The sequence below is a fragment of the Sminthopsis crassicaudata genome, chromosome 4, assembly GCF_048593235.1.
Source record: "Sminthopsis crassicaudata isolate SCR6 chromosome 4, ASM4859323v1, whole genome shotgun sequence".
NCBI classification, from domain to species: Eukaryota; Metazoa; Chordata; class Mammalia; order Dasyuromorphia; family Dasyuridae; genus Sminthopsis; species Sminthopsis crassicaudata.
The window spans coordinates 467,538,683-467,560,483 of record NC_133620.1 but is presented as its reverse complement, the minus strand read 5'-3'; the positions used below and the strand labels follow the sequence as shown (position 1 = coordinate 467,560,483).

The 21,801-nt window shown below is 42.7% G+C and overlaps 1 protein-coding gene across 14 annotated transcripts in view; it reads right to left on the bottom strand.

Moving 5' to 3' along the window:
- COL26A1 (collagen type XXVI alpha 1 chain) overlaps positions 1-21,801 on the bottom strand; it is a 190,875-nt gene that overhangs the window by 98,003 nt on the left and 71,071 nt on the right. For 10 of the 14 annotated variants that reach the window (XM_074264211.1, XM_074264208.1, XM_074264216.1 and 7 more), the window contains one exon: positions 12,953-13,056. In XM_074264211.1, coding sequence (XP_074120312.1) covers positions 12,953-13,056 — 104 coding nt within the window. The remainder of the gene's footprint in view (positions 1-12,952; positions 13,057-21,801) is intronic. The other 4 variants (XM_074264213.1, XM_074264214.1, XM_074264203.1 and 1 more) reach the window with 1 other exon arrangement.

The window sequence follows — 21,801 nt, the reverse complement described above, 5'->3', positions numbered from 1 at the left end:
GGGAGGGGGTGGAGGGAAGGAGAGGAAAAATTCGGAACAGAAGGGAGTACAAGGGATAATGTTGTAAAAAAAAAAATTATCTATGCATATGTACTGTCAAAAAATGTTATAATTATAAAATTAAGAAAAAAAATTAAGAAAAAAAAAGAATCTGCAAAATACACAGCAATCAACAAATGTTTATTAAGAAACATCTCCCATGAGCCAGACCCTGGGCCTGGCACTGCCATTTATAACAACAGCGGTGAGGTGTCCTGGTGGGTCCTGTCCTGGGTGTCCACATCAGCTCAAAGGCCAGCTCTCAGTTCACTATTCCACACAGCCTTGCCAAAGGAAGCTTAAGAGAATATGAAAATGGCCAAATTAGCAGTCATTTTCATACGAATCGAGGAGTTCGGGGAGAGACAGGTGTTCCAGGCAGGTTAAACCAGCCAGATCTCTGCTTCCTCCAAGAAATAAACCACCTAGGACTCTGAACCGAGGATCCTGGGGATAGTGGCAGTCCCTCTCCAAAGGTGAATCCTTGAGAGCAGAGACAATTTTGGCTTTCTGTTTCCATCGCCAGAGCTGAGTGCTTGGTCACTACTCATCCATCCATCCACCTTCACAACAATCCTAGTGTAATTGTTTGTTTGGTGTATTTTTAACATAGTCAACCAGCAAGCATGTATTAAGCACATTTGAACAAACTAGGAAGTTGTAAACTGAGGCAGTTGTTCTAGAGATCAGTTTGGAACTACGCCCAAAGGGCTATCAAAGTGTGCAATATCCTTTTATCCATCAGGGTCTCTACTGGGTCTGGATCCCAAAGAGATCTTAAAGGAGGGAAAGGGACCCACATGTGCAAAAATCTTTGCTGCAGCAAAGTTTGTTGTGGCAAAAGAATTGTAAAATGAGTCGGGGAATGACTGAAGAAGTTATGGTATATGAATGCAATGGAATATTATTGTTCCATAAGGAAGGAAGAAGAGGCTGATTTCAGAAAAATATGGAAAGACTTACATGAACTAATGCTGAATGAAGTGAGCAGAATCAGGAAAAATTGCGCAAGGTAAACAATCAGACTGTACGATGATCAACAGTGACAGACTTAGCTCTTCTCAACAATTCAGTGATGCAAGGCAATTCCAATAAACTTGGGATGGAAAATGCCATCTACATCCAGAGAAGAGAACTATGGAGGCTGAATGTGGATCAAGGTACATCATTTTCATCTTTTTTTCTTCTGATTTTTTTCCTTTCTTGTATTTTTTCCTTATTAATTCTAATTTTTCTCTCCCAACATGACTGGTATGGAAATGTATTAAAAAATGATCGTACATGTATAACCTAAAAATTAAACTAAAATTTTTTAAATACCTAAAAAATTATCTATTTATATCTCCATTCTTTTTTGAAATGGAAGAGAACCTAATTAATATCTCATCCAAACTCAATGAGGAAATCAAGGCCCTATGACGAAGTAGTGACAAAACTTTAACTGAAATCAGTTCTTCATCTTCTGCGGTTCTTAATACCACATCATGTTCTCTCTTCTTCATGAGGTTGTTTCTGAGGACTAACGAAACATCACATAAAGTGCTTTGTAGCCATAAGGCAATAGGACAGAATGTTGCTATTGTTGCTGCTGTTATTGTCATTAATTTTTCCAAACCCCAGTCAGACACACACACACACACACACACACACACACACACACACACACACGCAAATCACACAAATGACTGAGGGAAGAGGAATAGTTAATACCATCTTTCCATGGTGTGACCCATAGGACACGCTAATTGTGGATATTTTCAGATTCCTCTTTTGTCCCCTTTCTTTTCCTTAGTGCCTCTCAGGGCCCTAGAGAAGAGCCTGAAAGATTTTTATCCATTCTTCCCCCCCAAATCTTTTCCAAATACCAATAATAACAAAACAAAATCCTCAGCAAGGATTTCTATTGTGCTTTAAGACTTGTAAAGTACTTGAGAATATCATTTTATACTGAGATCAATATTTCATTGCAAGGTTGATCTTCGAGGAGGGACAAAGTCACAAAGTTAAAATGTCCTAATGGCTAATAAAGTGAACCATAAATAAGAGTTAATACTGTGACTACACAGCCTGGAGCCTTCAAGAGAAGCTAGGAAAAACAATGGTTCTATGTACCCTAAATCCAGATCTCTTTTTCTTCTTCCTTCCTTCCTTCCTTCCTTCCTTCCTTCCTTCCTTCCTTCCTTCCTTCCTTCCTTCCTTCCTTCCTTCCTTCCTTCCTTCCTTCCTTCCTTCCTTCCTTCCTTCCTTCCTTCCTTCCTTCCTTCCTTCCTTCCTTCCTTCCTTCCTTCCTTCCTTCCTTCCTTCCTTCCTTCCTTCCTTCCTTCCTTCCTTCCTTCCTTCCTTCCTTCCTTCCTTCCTTCCTTCCTTCCTTCCTTCCTTCCTTCCTTCCTTCCTTCCTTCCTTCCTTCCTTCCTTCCTTCCTTCCTTCCTTCCTTCCTTCTTTTTTCCTTCCTTTCTCCTTTCCTTCTTTCTGCCTTTCTTTCCTTCCTCAGTTGGAATAAAGGAAGTGGTAGAGAATATAGAAAGCTATAGTATTTACAACTTATGAATTCACTCTTCTCCATTTCTGTTACTCTATAGCTTCATTTCTTCAGAGAAATAAAAAAACTTAGAACTATGTCAATTTTGAAAAGCCATAGACTTCTCATGAATATACCATCTAATGGAGGGTTCATGAAATCTTAGGGTGGAGTGGCCCTTGACCACAATGTTGTGATCCTCTCCATGACCTACCTGGTGCCAGAAGAACTCAGGAATCACCAACATTTTCCCTAAACCCAGCAGGACCATGAGAGCTGGGAAGCCCACCTCCTACAACCCTCCTCGTCTCAGAGAGGATAATGCAGAGGTGGAGGGGCGATCCACCCACATTTTCAAAGGCAGCGAAGAATAAAAGTCAGGATCTGAACGCTGTCTGTGAATTCAGGCTTGAATCCACCTCCACATGTTGTCCTCTAGTTCTTTCTCCTTTAAGCACTGATTGAACACATTGACCCCTAATTCTATAAATCTAGTTACCCTCTTAATTCTAGGATTAAACAAACTATTAAGACTTCACACCTGGAGCCCACTTTCTTCTATATATGACACCTTCCCACCCTTAATGTTCTAGCCAAACTGCTCTTCTCTTTCTCTTCTTTACACATGCTGCTCCTCCACCCATTTCTTTTTATCCATGTATTAATTTTTACTCAATCTGGTCATTTCACCTTTATCCATTCATGTACATTTCCCCAGGTTTTTAGAATCCTTCATATTCATCATTTCTAAGGGTACAATAACATCCCATTTATACTCCACAATTAGTTCACCAGAGGATGGGCTCCCACTTGCTTTTGAGCTCTTTGCTACAACAAGCAGTACTGCTTTTTATGTGGGGGCCTTTGACGTTTGGAGGGGTGCAAGTCTAGCCGTGGTATCATTAGATCTGGGTATATGCAAAGACATGGGGATATAATGTCAGATTATTTTCTAGAATGGATCCAATTCACAGCTCCACAAACAATGTATTAGTGTGCCGGTCTTCTCACAGCTACTGAGAAGAGTTTTCAAGGTTCTTGGCCCCAACTTCTTGCTTTTTATTTAGAAAACTGAACAAAGACCAAATCTATCTCTTAGTCCAAAATTTGTTTAAAATTTTTGAAAAAAAAAAAAAAGTAAAAGAAGAGTACCTTTTGGGGACTTTAGGGCGTAAGTAGCAGGCTTATTTTTTTTCCTGGATGACAGAAACACTTGAAATAGATCTTTTAGTAAAACATTCTTATTTTTACTGATGTTTTTATTTTTCCATAAGACTCATTTCCAATTAGATTTAAGGGAATGAGTCTCTAGGCCAGCTAGACAAGATTTCCCTGAATCAATTTCTTTGTAAAAGTTGCATCTCTGGGAAGCCAAGATCTTCAGAAAGCCTTGAGGGAAGGGCAGTCCCTTCCATCCTGATGCTCTGGCAGAGAAATCAAACATCTGTTTCTTTGCATCATGCCCGTTGGCATCCCCGTGGCCCTGCTACACCTTACACAGCCTGGGAAATAACAATCTGCTAAGTGGGAGAACACAGCAGGATGAGACCCTGTGGAAGGGGCTGGACACTTCAGGAGGGCAAACAAAGAGGTTATCAAAACAACAGCTTTAAAACCAGCCACGGGATCCAGGCTTCCAAGGCGCCTCCTCCTAGCACCACAGCTTTTGAGGAAAGAGGGAAAAAATAAACAGATGACATCTGTAGATAGTTAAGACTACAGATACTTTGACACTAGGTGCTGAAAGATGTTTGTCCAACAACAAAACCCATAAGTACTATGGAAACAATTCTCGATCTGTATCGAGTAACAAAATCTTTGGAAGCTCAAGTCATGGGCATTTCGATATATGATTCTGAATAAAGCCATTCAAAAACCTGCCAGGCTCTTTCCAACAAGGATGGAAGGATCGAGGAGACCAGCAAATGTCAACCCTTCCTTTTTTCTTTTTCCTTCTAAGAAAACACAGACAAAAAGATCCAAATGAGAAGTAGAAGGTATTTTCTTCCTAGGTGAGACTGAGTCATAAGTAACAACCAAAAAAGGGAATTGGGCCCAGGGCCGTGCCAACAGCTCCCCAGGTGTGTATTGGAAGGTTATTCTCCAGACCTTGCCCACAGAAGTATTCTTGGGCCAAGCAGGAATGGAGTGGGATTAGGAATAAACACTGTTGTCCAAAGAAGAACATACTCTGAGTTTTAGGAATAAATACAACCCTGGGATCCTATTCTTCCCTCTGTATTCCATCCTACATGTGATCTTTTTCCACATACAGATCCCACCCAATAAATCCCTATCTATTCAAATCCTAGGACATTCAAATTCAGGACAATAAAACTATGGAAACTCTCAGGTCATTTTATCAAGCCCTGAATTTTGCAGATGAGGAAATCAAAGTCTTGAACTTCCCTTTTATGAAACTGCTCCAGCTCAAATCTAGCTACCGTGCTCTCCTCTGAACTGATAAGAACATTAGTCTTATTCACACTACTGTGAGTTGGATTTATCTGTCTGTGATTAACCCAGTTATTTAGCATGAGGACTAAGGTATGGATCCAGTCCTGTGGATTAGTTAGTTTCCTGTGAGTTGGATTTTAATCCAGTTATTTAGCATGAGGACTAAGGTATGGATCCAGTCCTGTGGATTAGTTAGTTTCCTGTGAGTTGGATTTTAATCCAGTTATTTAGCATGAGGACTAAGGTATGGATCCAGTCCTGTGGATTAGTTAGTTTCCTGTGAGTTGGATTTTAATCCAGTTATTTAGCATGAGGACTAAGGTATGGATCCAGTCCTGTGGATTAGTTAGTTTCCTGTGAGTTGGATTTTAATCCAGTTATTTAGCATGAGGACTAAGGTATGGATCCAGTCCTGTGGATTAGTTAGTTTCCTGTGAGTTGGATTTTAATCCAGTTATTTAGCATGAGGATTAAGGTATGGATCCAGTCCTGTGGATTAGTTAGTTTCCTGTGAGTTGGATTTATCTGTGATTTAACCCAGTTATTTAGCATGAGGACTAAGGTAAGGATTCAGTCATCTCGTGGATCAGTTAGTTTTCTTCCAAAGCCCTGGACCAAACTCCCCATGACAGACGGGGAGGACTAGTTTAAGTCACCATTTTGCAAGTAACTTCTTCATCGTGTGCTGAGCACCGTTACACTCTATGTGCTGGAGGAGACATAGACAAAATAGGGTCTGTCCTCAAGAAGACTGTATTCTGTTTGAAGGAAACAATACAAACATAAAAGAATCTATAAAATACATGCAAATTAGATGCAAAATGTCACAGAGAGTGAGAGCCCTAGCAATGGTAGAGATCACGTAAACTGTGCTCTAAATGTAGCTGGGGACTCTCAGGATGAGGAAGGAAAACGTTCTGAACACAGAGGAGAGACTGTGCAAAGTCATGGAGGTTAGAGGGGGAATGCTGTGTACGAGGAGAAGACAATTTGCCTACACAGGGAAAATCATTTTAAAAACTGCCTCTCAATTGGAGTTTAAGGCAGCCACATTATTGTGGGAGCAATCAGCACTTTTAGAGTTAAAAGTTCCAAGTTAAAGGCAGGCGGCCACATGTTCCCTGATTGCCTGGCAGTGTGGGAGCTGCCATCTGTCTGGAGCCAAGAGAATTGGTTACTGGGGGAATGTGACAGTCAGTGATTTAAATTTTGTTTCCCTTGAGTATCATCTGGGTCAGCTTCACAGAGTACATGACGCAACATGAGCCATTTCATGTTCTTAAGTGGCAGGATGTTTGGACTGCCTTTATTGCATGTTTTCTGACAATGTGGGCCAATGAACAGGGCTTAGGAGAAAACTGGGTTGTTGTTGTCATGTTCGAGTCTTCGTGACCCCATTTGGGATTTTCTCAACTAAACTACTGGAGCGGTTCTCCTTCTTCTCATTACAGAATTTACAGGGTGAAGGGGCCTCGCCCGGGGGAGTAATCTGAGGCCAGATTTGAACTCAAGAAGACGGGTCCTCCTGACTTCAGGCTTGCCACTCTGCACCACCTCACTGCTCTAAGTACAAAATATGCCAAGGAAAATTGCTTCTCCCCCACAACCTGTTAATCCCTGAAGGCAAGTGTCCAGGGAGCACCTATTCAAATGCAAGGCCGACTGTGACTTACTAACAATATTACCTAAACACCATTAGTCTTCTGTTCCAAGAATAAGATCAAAGTCAAAATTATATGAATCAATATTGTGTATTCCTTAAAAAGGATGTTTTTAAGAGAGAGCTATAAGCTTCAGAGTAATCACTCTCTCTCTCTCTCTCTCTCTGTATGTGTGTGTATATATATATATATTTTATATATATATATATATATATATATATATATTTTTTTTTTATATATATATATATATAAAATCAGCATAACATCAGCCTAAACATCACCGCAGGAGGTCCATGTAATGTTCTGCTAGTCTCTTCAATTATAATCCTTCTCTGGGAGGAGGTTTCTTTTCTATATAATCCTTTCCTCTGTGAGCAGGTTTCTTGGGAGGCTCCTGGAGCCTCCAGCCAGAGCGAAGGTAGAATCTCGAATGCTCTTCTTCCCCTCCACAAGTGTGGGATTGCTGGACTTGAGAATCCACGGGACGTCTTCTCTTTGACTCAATTCAGAACTGCCTCCTTGCCCAACTGCTCTCCTCTTTGATCCTCCCAGAGAATGCGTTTATAGGAACTCCTTTAACCAATGAACTTGCTCCTTTTAAAGGTTGTGTAAAACTCCTTTTCAGAACTCCTTTTAAAGGTGTGAACTACAGGTGTGAACTAGAGAATTGTTAAGTACCGACTTAGCACTTAGTAAGAACCTAACAGGTCCAAGTTCCAGAAAGTTGTACAAGGAGCAGCCTCGTCTCTCCAGTCACCAGAAATGTCGTCCTTTGGGTGGTAGGATCCTTTCAGGGCATCCGAGTATGGCAAATGGGGCAGCCCTGTAGCTTTAAAGTAATGAATAAATTAAAAGATCATTTTACATACATACTCAACCACATTTACTATGTATTTGTTCTCAGGAAAACTACTGACCAATACTGACACACTTGCCAAAAGTGCCACGCCGCTTGGACGAGACTTCATCTGTGTCACATTGAGGCTATCATGGGGCCTGAAGAGTGATGGGTTCAAATACCCATTCTCCTTCCCTTGAACTTGTAAAAAAAAAATTCCCATCGGGAAGCCACTCCAGCATTCCTCCACCCTAACAAATTCCGCTGGGAAAAAATCAGGCACAAACCGGGAAGCAGCCTGAGTTCTGGGAGGTGCTGGTGTGGGGCGATCCACACCCCACAGGTAACGTCGCCTTCTCCTCTGGCCAGATACTGCAGAATTAGCCATTACAAGCTTCTATGTAGATTTTCTCATCTTCAATGACCAAGGCATTTAAATGAAATCATACTAAACTCAAAACCCAATGATTTTCTTCTTTTGCTCATTAAAATAGATCGTCAAGCCCGGAGGGGAGGGAACAGGTCAACCGCACTTGTAGCGAATCAGTCAATCCACAGGCATTCATTAAGCACTTACTACATCCCAGGCACCATGCCAGCCCTGGAGATACAAAGATAAAACCATCCCTTCTCTCAGGGAGCTTCCATTCTGATGGGGGAGGTCAGTACTTCGAGCTATTAAATTAGCTTAAAATTGCACCAAGACTCACAACATTGAGCATCCATAGAATATAAATACATGTGTATACATACAAGGACAACAAATACAAAAAAAAAAAAATACAAAACTATAAAACCAAACAAGAGAGAGAGGTTGATACAATTTGCTTTAGGGGAGGAGGACGCTAGACCTCAGGGAAGAGGGTGTGGAAGGGCTTCATGTGCAATTATGTCTTGAAGAAAGAGAAGGGAGGCTGGAGGGAGGACACGGCCACCGCAAGGACCAGGTGGCTCGAGGGCACGCCGAAGGGAGACGGAGGCGGGGAGAGGCTGGCCCCCTGAGCTCCAGAAGGGGAGCGATGTCCAACGAGGCTGGAAAGGGAAAAGTTTGGCCAAAGTATAGGGCTTTAAAGAGAAGAAAAGAATCTAAATTCTATCCTAGAGGCAACAGGGAGCGACAAGGTCAGATCTGTACTTAAGTAAAATCACTTGGACGACAGTTTTGGAGAGGAATTGGAGAGGGGAGAAATCTAAGGCGAGAAGATCAAGGCTTTGGCAGCAATGTAGGCCAGAGTGGACGAGGGCCTGGATTAAAGTCCAGGCTGAGGGTCTGAGGAAAGATAGACAAGGCAAGACCTGGCAAGTGACCGGATACATGGGGTGAGGGTGAGTGGAAGCACTCTGGCCACAGTGGAGAAGCCTGGGGTCTGTGATGGCAGCCCAGGAAGTCGAGGGGCATGGAACTAACCCTGCCCGGACCCTGGCACCCTGCTTCCTCCCTCAGGATCAGGATCCGAGGAGACAGCGAAGGGCCGTTTTCCAAGCTTGAGGTGGATAAAGTCAAAGGTGACACAGCCAAGGTCGTGATGCTGAGCTTGGGAAGCAGTAATCCTCTTGGGAGGGCTGGCTTTGGCTTTGAACTTCCAGTAAATGAGCACGGGTGGGTGCGCGGCTGAAATGTCGGCCTCCTCTTGGATTTCAATCAATCAGCTTGACGCATGAATGCAATGGCTGAGCCCCCTCACCCCTCTCTGCCCTCTTCCATATGGTCTCTATATCGGTGCTCACCAGAGCGGGTGGCTCGGTGCATTCATTTCCTGTCCTTGCTGGGGCTCCAGTTGGAGGAAAGAAAACAAAGCGAAACAAAACATACCCACAAGTCAAACTTCTTATCCCCCATGGGGGCACATTGTCCTCCCTGTCCCCCCCCTCCCCCCGGCCCAGCGGGCTGTGGGAAACGGTCTCCGAAAGCATCGCTAGGAAGAGCCGTTTCAGTTTCTGTCCCCTCAGCAGGAACGCACGGCTCTGTGGCCCGGGTACGGACTGGAGGGGCTTTTATAAGATCACAAAGAGAAGTCGGGAAAAACCAGAGGCACATTTTCCTGTTCTGGGACGGGGGAGGTGGGAGTGCCGGTTGGAGACTCCCGAGGATCGCTACGAAAGGCGTCCCCTTATAGATTCCAAGGCCGGTTTTAGGAGGATTCGGCAAAATGCTCCAGGACCAAAAGAGGGATCTCAAAGCAGTTTTCTCTCCTGTTCATCCATCCCAGGAAAGGGCCCTTAAGAAAGGTACCATGAAAAAACAAGGGATTTTGAGCAGTGAGAAACAACGCCCAGAACTGGAAAAGCCCTTTCTTGTGCTCCTAAATGTCTGGGGCCCAAGGAGAGGCAGACGCTAAGGTTCCCAAGGAACCAGAGGAACACGGGGCACATTTCTTCCGACACAGAGACGCATCCTGGGCTAGCGTCAGGAAGGACTCAGGCCCGGGCTTCAGGCCAGGTTCTTTTGTGGGCACGTCGGAGCCACGGAGAGCTGTGATGGGACCCTGGGCCCAGACAGAACATTCCAAAGGCCCCTTTCGGGCCGCTCTCTGCCCCAGTCCTTGCTGCTGGATCAGACACCACCCACATCTCATGGGGTCACAGGGTGGATGTAGAAGAGACCTTCGAGCATCTAACTTAGCCCCCTCGCTTTACAAATGAGGGAACCAAGACCCATGAGGTGATTTTCTCAAAGTTACTCTGGCAGGAACTGGCAGTCGAGGATTTGAACCTACGCTCTCCAGCTCCGGATCCCGCTCTAACTGCTCTCTGTAGAATTTTTGCATTTTATATTCCAGGCTCTTACTTTCTTAAAGATTAGAAAACAGGAGTTGGGGGAAGATCAGTGGGGTGGGGGTGCTGCCAGAATCCCACTCACATCAGGGGCTGAGACTTTTCACTCCTGGTCTAGGATATCAAAGATGAAGAAAGGATCGGAGGGTCAGAGATCTAGGGTGGGAAGGGATCTTGAAGGTCATCTAGGCCAAACTACCACTTACTGAGGACTGAGCCCCGACAGCTGAAAGCTCCCCAAGCCTCCTCAGTGAGGAAGGAACCCAGAGCAAAGCGCACCGTGCTCGGGGGTCCTGATGGAGGGGGCCGGGGAGAACTGACATCAGGTAAAAAACAGGCAGGGTCCTTTGTGTGAACTCCCCTGCCCCCCACCGGGGGTCCCCTGTGCACAGCACAGCTTGCTTTGAGAATTCCTGGATGGAGGAAGGGTGAGGAGGGAGCTGAGATAGGAGAGGAGGCTGATGGACATCCCAACCTCCATCACAAGAGCCTCCCTCTTGGCCAGGGGTCAGGGGTCAGCACTCCATAAAGTCGGAAAGCAGGACCAAAATAACTGACTCCCATTACTACTTAGATTCCACCAAAGGCAGGCCCCGAGTTCTGGATGAGCTGACGGACACTCCCACACTGCTCTGCGGCCACTTCTAAACTTTAAGTTGTGGTCCCCCCCCGAAATAAAATCTACAGAAATTAATTTTCTACCTTATATTTAATTCAAATCAGGCTTCAAATCTATTATAATTTTAATTACACAAAACCAAAGTCTTATAAGGACAATAAAAACTGCGTATACCCTTTGACCCAAGCAATAACAACACTAAGTCTGTATCCCAAAGAGATCAAAGAAAAAAGAAAAGACCTGTAAGTACAAAAATATGAATAGCAATATTATATTAATAATAACGAATACATATTATACTAATATTAATATTGATGACAAATAATTGGAAAATGCAGAGATGTATATCCATTGGGGAATGACTGAATAAGTTGTTGTATATGATATTGTGATGGAAGACTATTCTGCCACAAGAAATCAAGCACGATATTTGCAGAAAATCCTGGAAAGACCTACATGAACTGATGTAAAGTAAAATGAGCAGAACCAGGAAAACGTGGTCCATCGTAACAGCAATGTAATTAACTAAGACAACACTGAAGGACTTGTGAGGAAAAATTCTATCCACCTCCAAAAAAAGAACTGATGGCATGTGAATACAGATTGAAGTATACTTTTTATTTTATTATTTTTGGTTTTTTGGATGTGTTTTCTATTGCGACATAGCTAATGTGTAAATAGATTGCATGATTACACATATATCAAATTGCTTGCTTTCTTAAGAAGGTGGATGGGAAGGGAGGTAGAGATTTGGAACTCAAAACTTTTAAAATATGAACAATTTTTGTTTTTACGTAATTGAAAAAGATCACCAGTCATGGTGTGATTACTGATCTAGCGCCAGATCCTGGAGAATAAAGTCAAGTGGCCCTTAAGAAGCATCACTAACAATAAGCTTAGTGAAGGTGACGGGATTCCAGTTGAGCTATTTAAGATCAATGGGATGATGCTGTTAAAGCGCTGCACCTAATACGTCGGCAAGTTTGGAATATACGACAATGGATTGGAAACGCTCATTGATGTCCCAATCCTAAAAATGACAGCACCAAAGGATTTTCAAATTACTGGACAAATGCACTTAGTTCACATGGTTCTGTTTAAGATTCTGCAAGTGAGGCTCCAGCAACACGTAAACTGAGAATTATGAGAAGAGCAGGCTGGTTTTTGAAGAAACAGGAACTATCGACCAAAATTGCCAATATTTGCTGAATTATGGAGAAAGCAAGGGAGTTCCAAAAAAACATTTCCTTCTGTTTCATTGACTACACTAGAGCTTCCGGCTGTGGGAATCACAACAAACGTGCAAGTGCCGGATCATCTTACTTGTCTCCTAAGGAACCTGTATGTGGGCTAAGAAGCAACATTTAGGACCGAACATGGAACAATGGTTGGGTTCGAGATTGGGAAAGAAATATGAGAGAAAACAAACAAAAAAACTGGATTTGTGACCAGGTTATTTAAGGGTAGGATCCACAGAGTCTTTAACATTAATTCATCTCTTCATTCACGTTCAGAAACGGAAGTCTGGAAATCCTGCCTGAATTGTCAATGACCGAGTTGCAGGAAATTTCACGTGGCCACATCGAGCCTCCTCAGAGAGAGACACAGACCTCAACAATCATTTGTAAAAAGTGCCAAGGGGACGACTTGGTCATTTTCTCACTAGGGAAAGGGAGGAGAATCTGGACAGAGAGACTATATTCTGAGGCTCCAAAGACCATCCCCATAAGCTTCGTGCCTCTTGTCAACTAAACTCCAGACCTGAGAAACGAAGTTAACTAGTGCCGGCTCCCGACCCCGCTCCACGGCTCCATCTGAGCCCTGCGTCTCCCCAGTACCAGCTGTGATAACTCTCACTGGCTCCCCCATGGAAGTAAACTGCAGAAGGAATAAAGGCACTCCGTGGGCCTGCTCAGCTCAGCTGGGCCAAGCCTGCCCACATTTGGTTCAGAACTGGTCAGTGAAATGAGAAAAAAGTCGAAAACTGAATCCACACGTCCAAACTGGAGCCTTTCCCCTGAACCAATCCCACATCGTCACTCACCCTCCTCACAGTTACTTCCGGCAAACCCAGGGCAGCACTTCCACTCCAGAGCTGTCACGGTCCGGTAGGACACTTTGTAGGTGGGCCGGATCAGGGTCCTGTAACTAACACAAAAGAGCAGTCAGCACAGGGCCGGCCCCCACCCCCAGCCTGCCTGCCACACGAGTGCCACGGGGACGGCCAGCTCTTCCTGCCATCCTGTGTCAAGCTGGGAGCTGGCCCTCCCTGACAGCAAGCTCCCCCTGGACATCCCATTGCGGCACCATCCGCCCCCACACACATACTTTTATATCTTTCTGAGCCTGCTTATCTATTCAGTCTGTGCCAAGAGAACTCAGACTCAGAGAACCTGTGTCCAAATTCTGCTTTGATGACTATTTGTGTATGCAGGTAGATATGGGAAAGCACAATATTTTCACTTTTTTATTTCTTTTTTTTTTCCTTTTTTGTAATTTTTCCCCTTCTGGTCCGATTTTTCTTGCACAATGTGACAAATATGTTAATATGTTTAAAAGAATTGCACATATTTAACCTGTATCAGATTGCTTGCTGTCTTGGGGATGAGAGAGGCAAGGGAGGAAGGGAGAAAAATTTGGAACACATTACAAAAATGAATGTTGAAAATTATCTGTACGTGTGTTTGGAAAAATCAAATACTACTGAAGACAACTATTTGTGTAACTCCAGATGCGTCACGAAACCTCCTTGGACCTCAGTTTTCTTGTGTGTGCAATAAAGGCATTGACCTGAGGCCCTTGAAGTCCGAGTCAGCTCCTGGGATAGTTCCTGGGCTCTGGCATCCCACAGGTTTCTTCGCCACTGTGTCCTGTCCCCTACTCCCTTCCCAGGCTTAACCCTTCATTAAGTACTTCACGATACATGAGTCCCTTCACCCAGTTACCATCAGGGCTCAACCTCTGCCAGACCCCCAATCGCTCCCACCATTGACTCCTATTCCTACAAGCTGAACAGAGCTGGGAGGATCACGAAATGAAGCATACAGAGCCTCAACCACTTCTGTATTCTTTCTCCCACTCCCACAGAGGTGTTCCAAGCTCTGCCTTCTCTCCTCAAGCCCCCAGTCCTAATCTCCGTCCTCGTCCTTCTCAAACTAGGGCCTCATTTTATGGAGAAAAATAGAGGCCATTTCCTAGGAGCTCCCTCTTCTTCTCTCCCCTTCTCTCATCTCAAAGCCCTGTAACATCACCTCCCATTCTTTCCTCCAGTCTCCAATAAAGAAATGACCTTTCTTCTCTTTAAAGCCAGCCCTCGTGGGGGAGGGGGGGAAAAGGGAAGCATTTATTAAGCACTTATTGGTGCTGGGCATTGTGCCAGGTGTGTCACAAATATCATCTCATTGGACGATCCTCCCATCGGCTCCAGGTGACTCCCACACAACCACCGTTTTCTCCCCCTTTCACTCTCGCCTTATCTCCCTATTCCTTTCCTGCTGCCTTCAAATACACATGCAGGTCTTTCCCAGGAAAGACAATCCCTAGACTCTTCCACCCCTTAAACCATCACCATTCTTCTCCTTCTGTGGTCAAACTCCTAGGAAAAGTTATCCACACAGTTCCACTCCCTAGCAGACTACTGGGAGACAAGGTCCCTTAGTCCTTCTTGGTCCTTCGTTCTCAAAGAGCACCAAAATGGCATCCCTGTGTTAGAGTCGAGTTGTAGGGGGTCCGACTGAGGCTGGTCAGTTCTGGAGGAGATTAGTGCTCGGTCAGTGTCGGACACAATAGCCCCATGAACATGAGGGGCCTCTCTAGCTTTGGGCATCTCGAGTTTCTTCTGCTTTGCTCATAGAGCCCAGCCCCTCTTCTGATGGGGGCACGCCATGCTGGGCCATCCTGGGCCTGTATCTCCCATGTCATGTAATCAATTCTAAAGTTCTTAAGTGAAACGTTGAGAACAAAAGTTCCCTAGAGACCCTATCTCCAAATAAGCCTTTTAAATAAAACAGATAGGATGAACAAACTTATCAAAATACATAGTTTTCAGAGCATATTTTAAAAATTAAGTTAATGAAGCCCAAATAAAGAACCCTTGAAAAAGATCTTTAAAATCGTTTGCAGTTCTAGGACACACACACACACACACACACACACACACACACACACACACACAGACTTGCTCTGTCCTTCCCGTTCCCTCCATCTCTCCTTCCCTATCTCCCACTCTCCTCTTTTCTTCCCTCTTTCTTTCCTTCCTTCCTCCCCTACTTTCTTCCCTGTGCCTCTGTCTCTCTCCCTTTCTCCCTCCCTTCCTCTCTCTCTCTATGTATATATATATATATATATATATATATATATATATATATATATATATATATATATACATATACTTACACACATATATATTTATATTTATATATATATATATATAAACATACACATCCTCTCCCTGCCTCCCTCCTTCTCTCCCCTCTCTCCCTCTCATTGTATATGTGTATATATATACACATACATATATGAACACATACATTCTCTCCCTCCCTCTCTCTCTCTATATGTATACATATATATAAATACAAAGACATCTTCTCCCAGCCCCCCGCCTCCCCTTTCTCCCTTGAGTTCAAATGTGACCTCAGAAACTTGCCAACAAGTCTTGGTTTGCCTCAGTTTTCTCCACTGTAAAATGGAACTAAGAAGACATCTATTTCTCAGGGCTTTGTGAAAATCAAATAAGGTATTTTTACTCTCTCTCTTTATCTCTGCCAGGTGACCTCCCTGACTTCCTTTAAATCCTAACTAAGCCCTTACCTTCCACAGGAAGCCTTCCCCAATACGGCTTCATTGAATGCCTTCCTTCTGTTACTTATTTCCTATTTATCCTGTAGAAAGTCCCCTCCCTACATTTTTATTGGTTTGTTTTCTTCCCCTATTAGATTTTAAACTTCTTAAAGTCTGCGACTGTCTTTTGCCTCTTTCCCAGTGCCTGGGACATAGCATGTGCTTGACAAATGCTAACTCAGACCTGTAGAATGGATCCCTTCCTGTGAGAGGACGATGATGCTACAAGGAGACTGAGAGGCCATTGCGTTGTCTGACCTCTCTCCTCTTCCCTCTGCCTCCAATTTATCTCATTCCCAGTCCGCAACCCCTGTGTCAGCAAAGGCTGCCCCACAGCTCCTTCAGATGCTGTGATCCACAGCTGTGGAGGCTCTCGGAGAACTGACCCGCCCCTTCATCTTGGTATGGTCCTTAACACCCCACCCTGTACCCAAAGTCTGACGGTTGAGGAATTTCAATGGCAATTTTAGGAAACCTTCTAAAACTGGGAGTGATTTGGAAGAAACATTGGGAGAACTAAGATATGTGGAGGTAATACTGAGTTCCCATTTCATATCTAGAAAGAATCCAGATCTCAGTGGTCAGCTCAAGGAAAAGGCCAGGTAGCAAAAAGTAGCAAATACCGGATTTTTTTTGGGGGGGTGGCTTTTTTCTTCTGATAATAAAATGCGTCCTACACTTTGAGATTTACAAAGTGTGGTATGTTGGGCCAGGAAGTCAGGAATCCTTGAATTGAAATTCTACCTCAGACATTTTGTCTCCTTGAGCCTCAGTTTCCTCATTCGTTAAGTGAGGGAGCTAAACTAGAAAGCCTCGAAAGTCTTTCCTCTGACTATGATGTGATGAGTCCTTACCTCATCTGTTCAGTAGATACTCTAGGCCTTAGTCCCATTTTATAAATGAGGAAATTGAGGTTCATCAAGGTGTTAAGACTAGCAAGTTACCAGACTTTTTGAACTTCTGCCTACAACTCCAAAGTTCATTCCCCAGCAACAGAGCTACCCTATCTGATCTGAGAGTATGCACAGCAGTACAGATTTTACCTTTTTTTGTTTCTTTGTTTTTAATTAAAGCTTTTTATTTACAAAGCATATGCATGGGTAATTTTTCATCATTGACCCTTGCAAAGCCTTCTGTTCCAAATTATCCCCTCCTTTCCCCCACTCTCTCCCCTAGATGTAGGTAGTCCAATACAAACCATATTTTATCTTGGGAAATTAATTTTCTTATAATCTGAAGGCTTGTCCTTCATTTCTATCCTAAGACTCACCAATAAAGTGTTGTAAGGCAATAGTGTCAAATTCAAATAAAAATGGATCCTTGCTGGCTGCATATTGCTTTAGAAAACCACAAATTAGCATCGTCTATGTGGTGTTATATTTTTATTTCTTTGGCTAACAATTTCTAATTGTATTTTATTCTGGTTCCTGAGGCACTGGTGGGGGGCGTCTTGCCAGATACATGGGCAGGGCCCAGTTTGATACCTCTGCTGTAGGATGCTGGTCAGGGAGGAAGAATGAGTAGGGTTCAAGTGTTCAACAACCACCTTGGTGCTGCCATACTAATCAGTGTACTCTTCCTACCCCTAAAACTAGTATCATAAGAGTGGGAAGAAGGAAAGATAATTCAATATACTTTTTTTAAAAAGAAAGAAAAATCACAGATGATTTTATTCAAAACAGGAACCATCAATCTATTATTTATGACTTAAAAATGTCTAGAAATACCAGCAGGTGGAGCTGCTTCATCAGGCTCCTTGATAAGCCCAAACTAGGTCTTTGCTAGGTCCACTGGACCTTGAGTTCACACCAGCCCCCGGATTGTTTTTGGGTGGTCCTATCAATCTTTGCCCCACGGTCCTGATGGAGGTGGGTTCTGTGCCCAGCTTCTCTGGGTGGGTGGATATCTAGCTCAGAGGAGCTGGGGAGCAAGGTGGATTCCAACCCTATCCAGATGCTAACGTGCCCCTTTGTGCTTAGATCATACTCCAGCAGGCATTCAATTGGTCAAACATGGGAGCTAAGAGTGTGATTGGGGGGATGCACAAGACTTGGAGGATGAATGGATTCCACGTTCTTTTCCTCTGTAGAACCTTCTCTAGCTCTTCATTCTACCCCACCCCTTTCTGGTTAGCAAGAACTTTTCCTCCCAGAGGATCTGACTCTTAGGAGTTTATCCCAATTCTTTCCAGATCCCTTAGTTGCCAGCTCTAGCAGCCCTTTTCCAGTCCTCATTCTCCTTCACTTTTCAGCAGCATGACGCTGATAAATGCCCTCTTCTTCCGGATATTCTCCCCTCTACACTGTTTTATTTTTGCTCTTTTGGTCTTCCTCCTGCCTGACTTCCTCAGTCTTTTCTGCTGGGTCTTTATTCACATCCTGCTCCTGAACTGCAAGAATCCTCCAAAGGCTGAACCATCAGCCTTCTCTCTGGAGGCTCCCTATACCACCGTCCATTCCACTGTTACTATCTCAATGCAGATGACTTCCAGATCCATCGCCTGGCTTGGCCTTCCTCTCCCTTCCTCTCCTCTCCTTTCCATTCTTTTCTTCTACTCTCTCTTCTGTCTCTGTCTCTCCTCAGTCCCATATCACTACTTGCCTGGATATTTCAGATCAATACCCATAAGCATCTCAAACTCAATATGTCCAAAGCAGATCTCAGGATCTTTTCCCATTCTCAACTTCTTTCTTCCTATTTTGGATACCATCGTTTTTCTGACCTTCTAATAACTCTAGCAAGTGAATGGCACCCATTTTCCATCTCACAGAGTCTTTGTGATTCCTGGTCTTCCTGACTCTTCTTAAATCCTAGTTGGATTATCCTTTGAGAAGAAGAAAGGAAGAAAGGCTTTTTTATGAGCTCTAAAGTTAGGGATGTCTATATCTACAAACAGATCTAAAATCTTAAACTTAATGACTTTTCTGTTTATTCTTCCCCTTAAGGCTCACAGTTTCTATTTTTCATGATCTGTGGTTAGCATTTCCCTAACAAGATAGGAGGCAGGAAAAATACATCTTTGAAGTATCTTCAAGAGTGAATAAAAATAGCAATCTAGTGTTTGACAAACCCAAAGATTCCAACTTTTGGGATATGAATTCATTATTTGACAAAAACTGCTGGGAAAACTGGAATTTAGTATGCCAGAAACTAGACATGGACCCACATTTAACACCACATACTAAGATAAGATCAAAATGGGTCCAAGATTTAGTCATAAAAAATGAGATCATAAATAAATTGGAGGAACAGAGGATAGTCTACCTCTCAGACCTGTGGAGGAGGAAGGAATTTGTGTCCAAAGGAGAACTAGAGATCATTATTGATCACAAAATAGAAAATTTTGATTACATCAAATTAAAAAGTTTTTGCACAAACAAAACTAATGCAAACAAGATTAGAAGGGAAGTAACAAATTGGGAAAACATTTTTACAGTTAAAGGTTCTGATAAAGGCCTCATCTCCAAAATATACAGAGAATTGACTTTAATGTATAAGAAATCAAGACATTCTCCAATTGATAAATGGCCAAAGGATATGAACAGACAATTTTCAGATGATGAAATTGAAATTATATCCACTCACATGAAAGAGTGTTCCAAATCACTACTGATCAGAGAAATTCAAATTAAGACAACTCTGAGATACCACTACACCCCTGTCAGATTGGCTAAAATGACAGGAACAAATAATGATGAATGTTGGAGGGGCTGTGGGAAAACTGGGACACTGATGCATTGTTGGTGGAGTTGTGAAAGAGTCCAACCATTCTAGAGAGCAATCTGGAATTATGCCTAAAAAGTTACAAACTGTGCATACCCTTTGATCCAGCAGTGCTACTACTGGGCTTATATCCCAAAGAGATCTTAAAGGAGAGAAAGGGACCTGTATGTGCCAAAATGTTTGTGGCAGCCCTTTTTGTAGTGGCTAGAAGCTGGAAGTTGAATGGATGCCCATCAATTGGAGAATGGTTGTGTAAATTATGGTATATGAATGTTATGGGATATTATTGTTCTGTAAGAAATGACCAACAGGAGGAATACAGAGAGGCCTGGAGAGACTTACATCAACTGATGCTGAGTGAAATGAGCAGAACCAGGAGATCATTATACACTTCAACAATGATACTGTACGAGGATGTATTCTGATGGAAGTGGATATCTCCAACATAGAGAAGAGCTAATCCAATTCCAATTGATCAATGATGGACAGAATCAGCTACACCCAGAGAAGGAACACTGGGAAATGAGTGTAAACTGTGAGCATTTTTTTTTGTTTTTCTTCCCAGATTATTTTTACCCAAATCCAATTCTTCCTTTGCAACAACAACAACAACAAAATTCGGTTCTGCACATATATATTGTACCTAGGATATACTATAAGATATTTAATATGTATGGGAATGCCTGCCATCTAGGGGAGGGGCTGGAGGGAAGGAGGGGAAAAATTCAGAACAGAAGGGAGTACAAGGGATAATGTTGTAAAAAAAAAAATTACCTATGCATATGTACCGTCAAAAAATGTTATAATTATAAAATTAATAAAAAATAAATAAAAGAAGTATTTATCTTCAAATGTGGGATTCATATTAAGATTACATTAAGAAACCATAATCTAAAAAGGTAAGAACACAGGAGTATGTAATTAAAAACCCAATGAATACAGTGGTTATGTAATAAAATTTATGTCAAAAAGTCATTTTAAAATAAAGGAAAATAATTCTCACTGTAAAAAAAATACACTTGAAATCAGGAGTTAACATAAAATAAAGGCTAGAATCTCTGTCATTGAAAGATATAATAAACAAGGATGCTCAATCTTTCTAATTCTATTTAATTTAGTTTTGGGAATCCTAGCCACAGCAATAAGGCATAAACAAGAAATGAAAGGAAAAGCATGTAATTTAATTTAAAATTAATAAATGTACTTAAAAAGCTAAACTATCTATTTGAACATAGCCCAGAAAACCCAAGATGATGGACCAAAAATAAAATAAGGGTAAAAATTTTAACAAAGAAAAGCCGACATCTCAGAAGTAACATAAGATAAACATATGAAAACATCTGCATTTCTAGAAGCCATCTCACGAAGGTTCAACATAAACAGATATAAAGATAAAGAAGATCCATATGTAGCAGGTTTTTCTGTATGTGTTTCATGTCTGTGGGGAGATAAGAGGCCCCAGAACTTCCGCAGAGGAAAACAGAGTTGGGCAGTACCCGGCAGTAACCCAATCTGGACAGGGGGAGATAGGTCTTGGGCCCCTTTTCTCTCTTTTGTCCCTGAGAGGGATTTCCTGCCTGACAACCATGTGATTCCTTCAGTTTTATAAAATCAGAGTATGTTGGAGCTAGAAGGGATGTCAGAGACCATCTTTGCCATAAGCATCAAACTCTGGCTACAGCAAGCAGCCTGCAAAACTCCCCGTGTCCTCAGAACCAGATTAAAAAGTAACTGAGAAATGTTGAACAAAATAAATAAAAATAAAATACAAATGCATAGTTGGCTTGTGGTTTCCTAATATATGGCCTTCACAAATCCGTTTCTATTGAGCCTCTCTTTTCCTGGGAAGGGGGGGTGTCTCAGGCCCAAAGGAGGGAATGAATCTCCTCCATCTATTAGGATTAGATGGTGCCCCCCTGACTCCCAGAACCTTGAGGTTTCTTTTCAGCCAGAGGGTGTTTTAATCCCTACCTATTTAGGCCAAAGATCTAACCCATATCTCCAGGCAAGAAAGAGTGTTAAAACGTTAGGAGCTCAGAACAAGAGGCCGATTTGGGCAGCTCATGTTAGAGCAAACATTTGATATGGTCTCTCCTTTAAGTCATTCCATGGGTCCTGCTGATGGGTCACCCCACAAAATAGTGGCCTGGACATCTTTGGGAATGACTACGCAGGAAACTCAGGGACCAAGATTTTCCAGTTTTCAAAGGACATGGACAAGAGAAATCATGGCAAGGAGGCAAACTGCACGTTCAAAAACTGGGGCTCTACAAAGCCACCCCTTCCAAGGCCAAAATTTCCCGCAAAAGTTTGGGAAACACTTCTGTA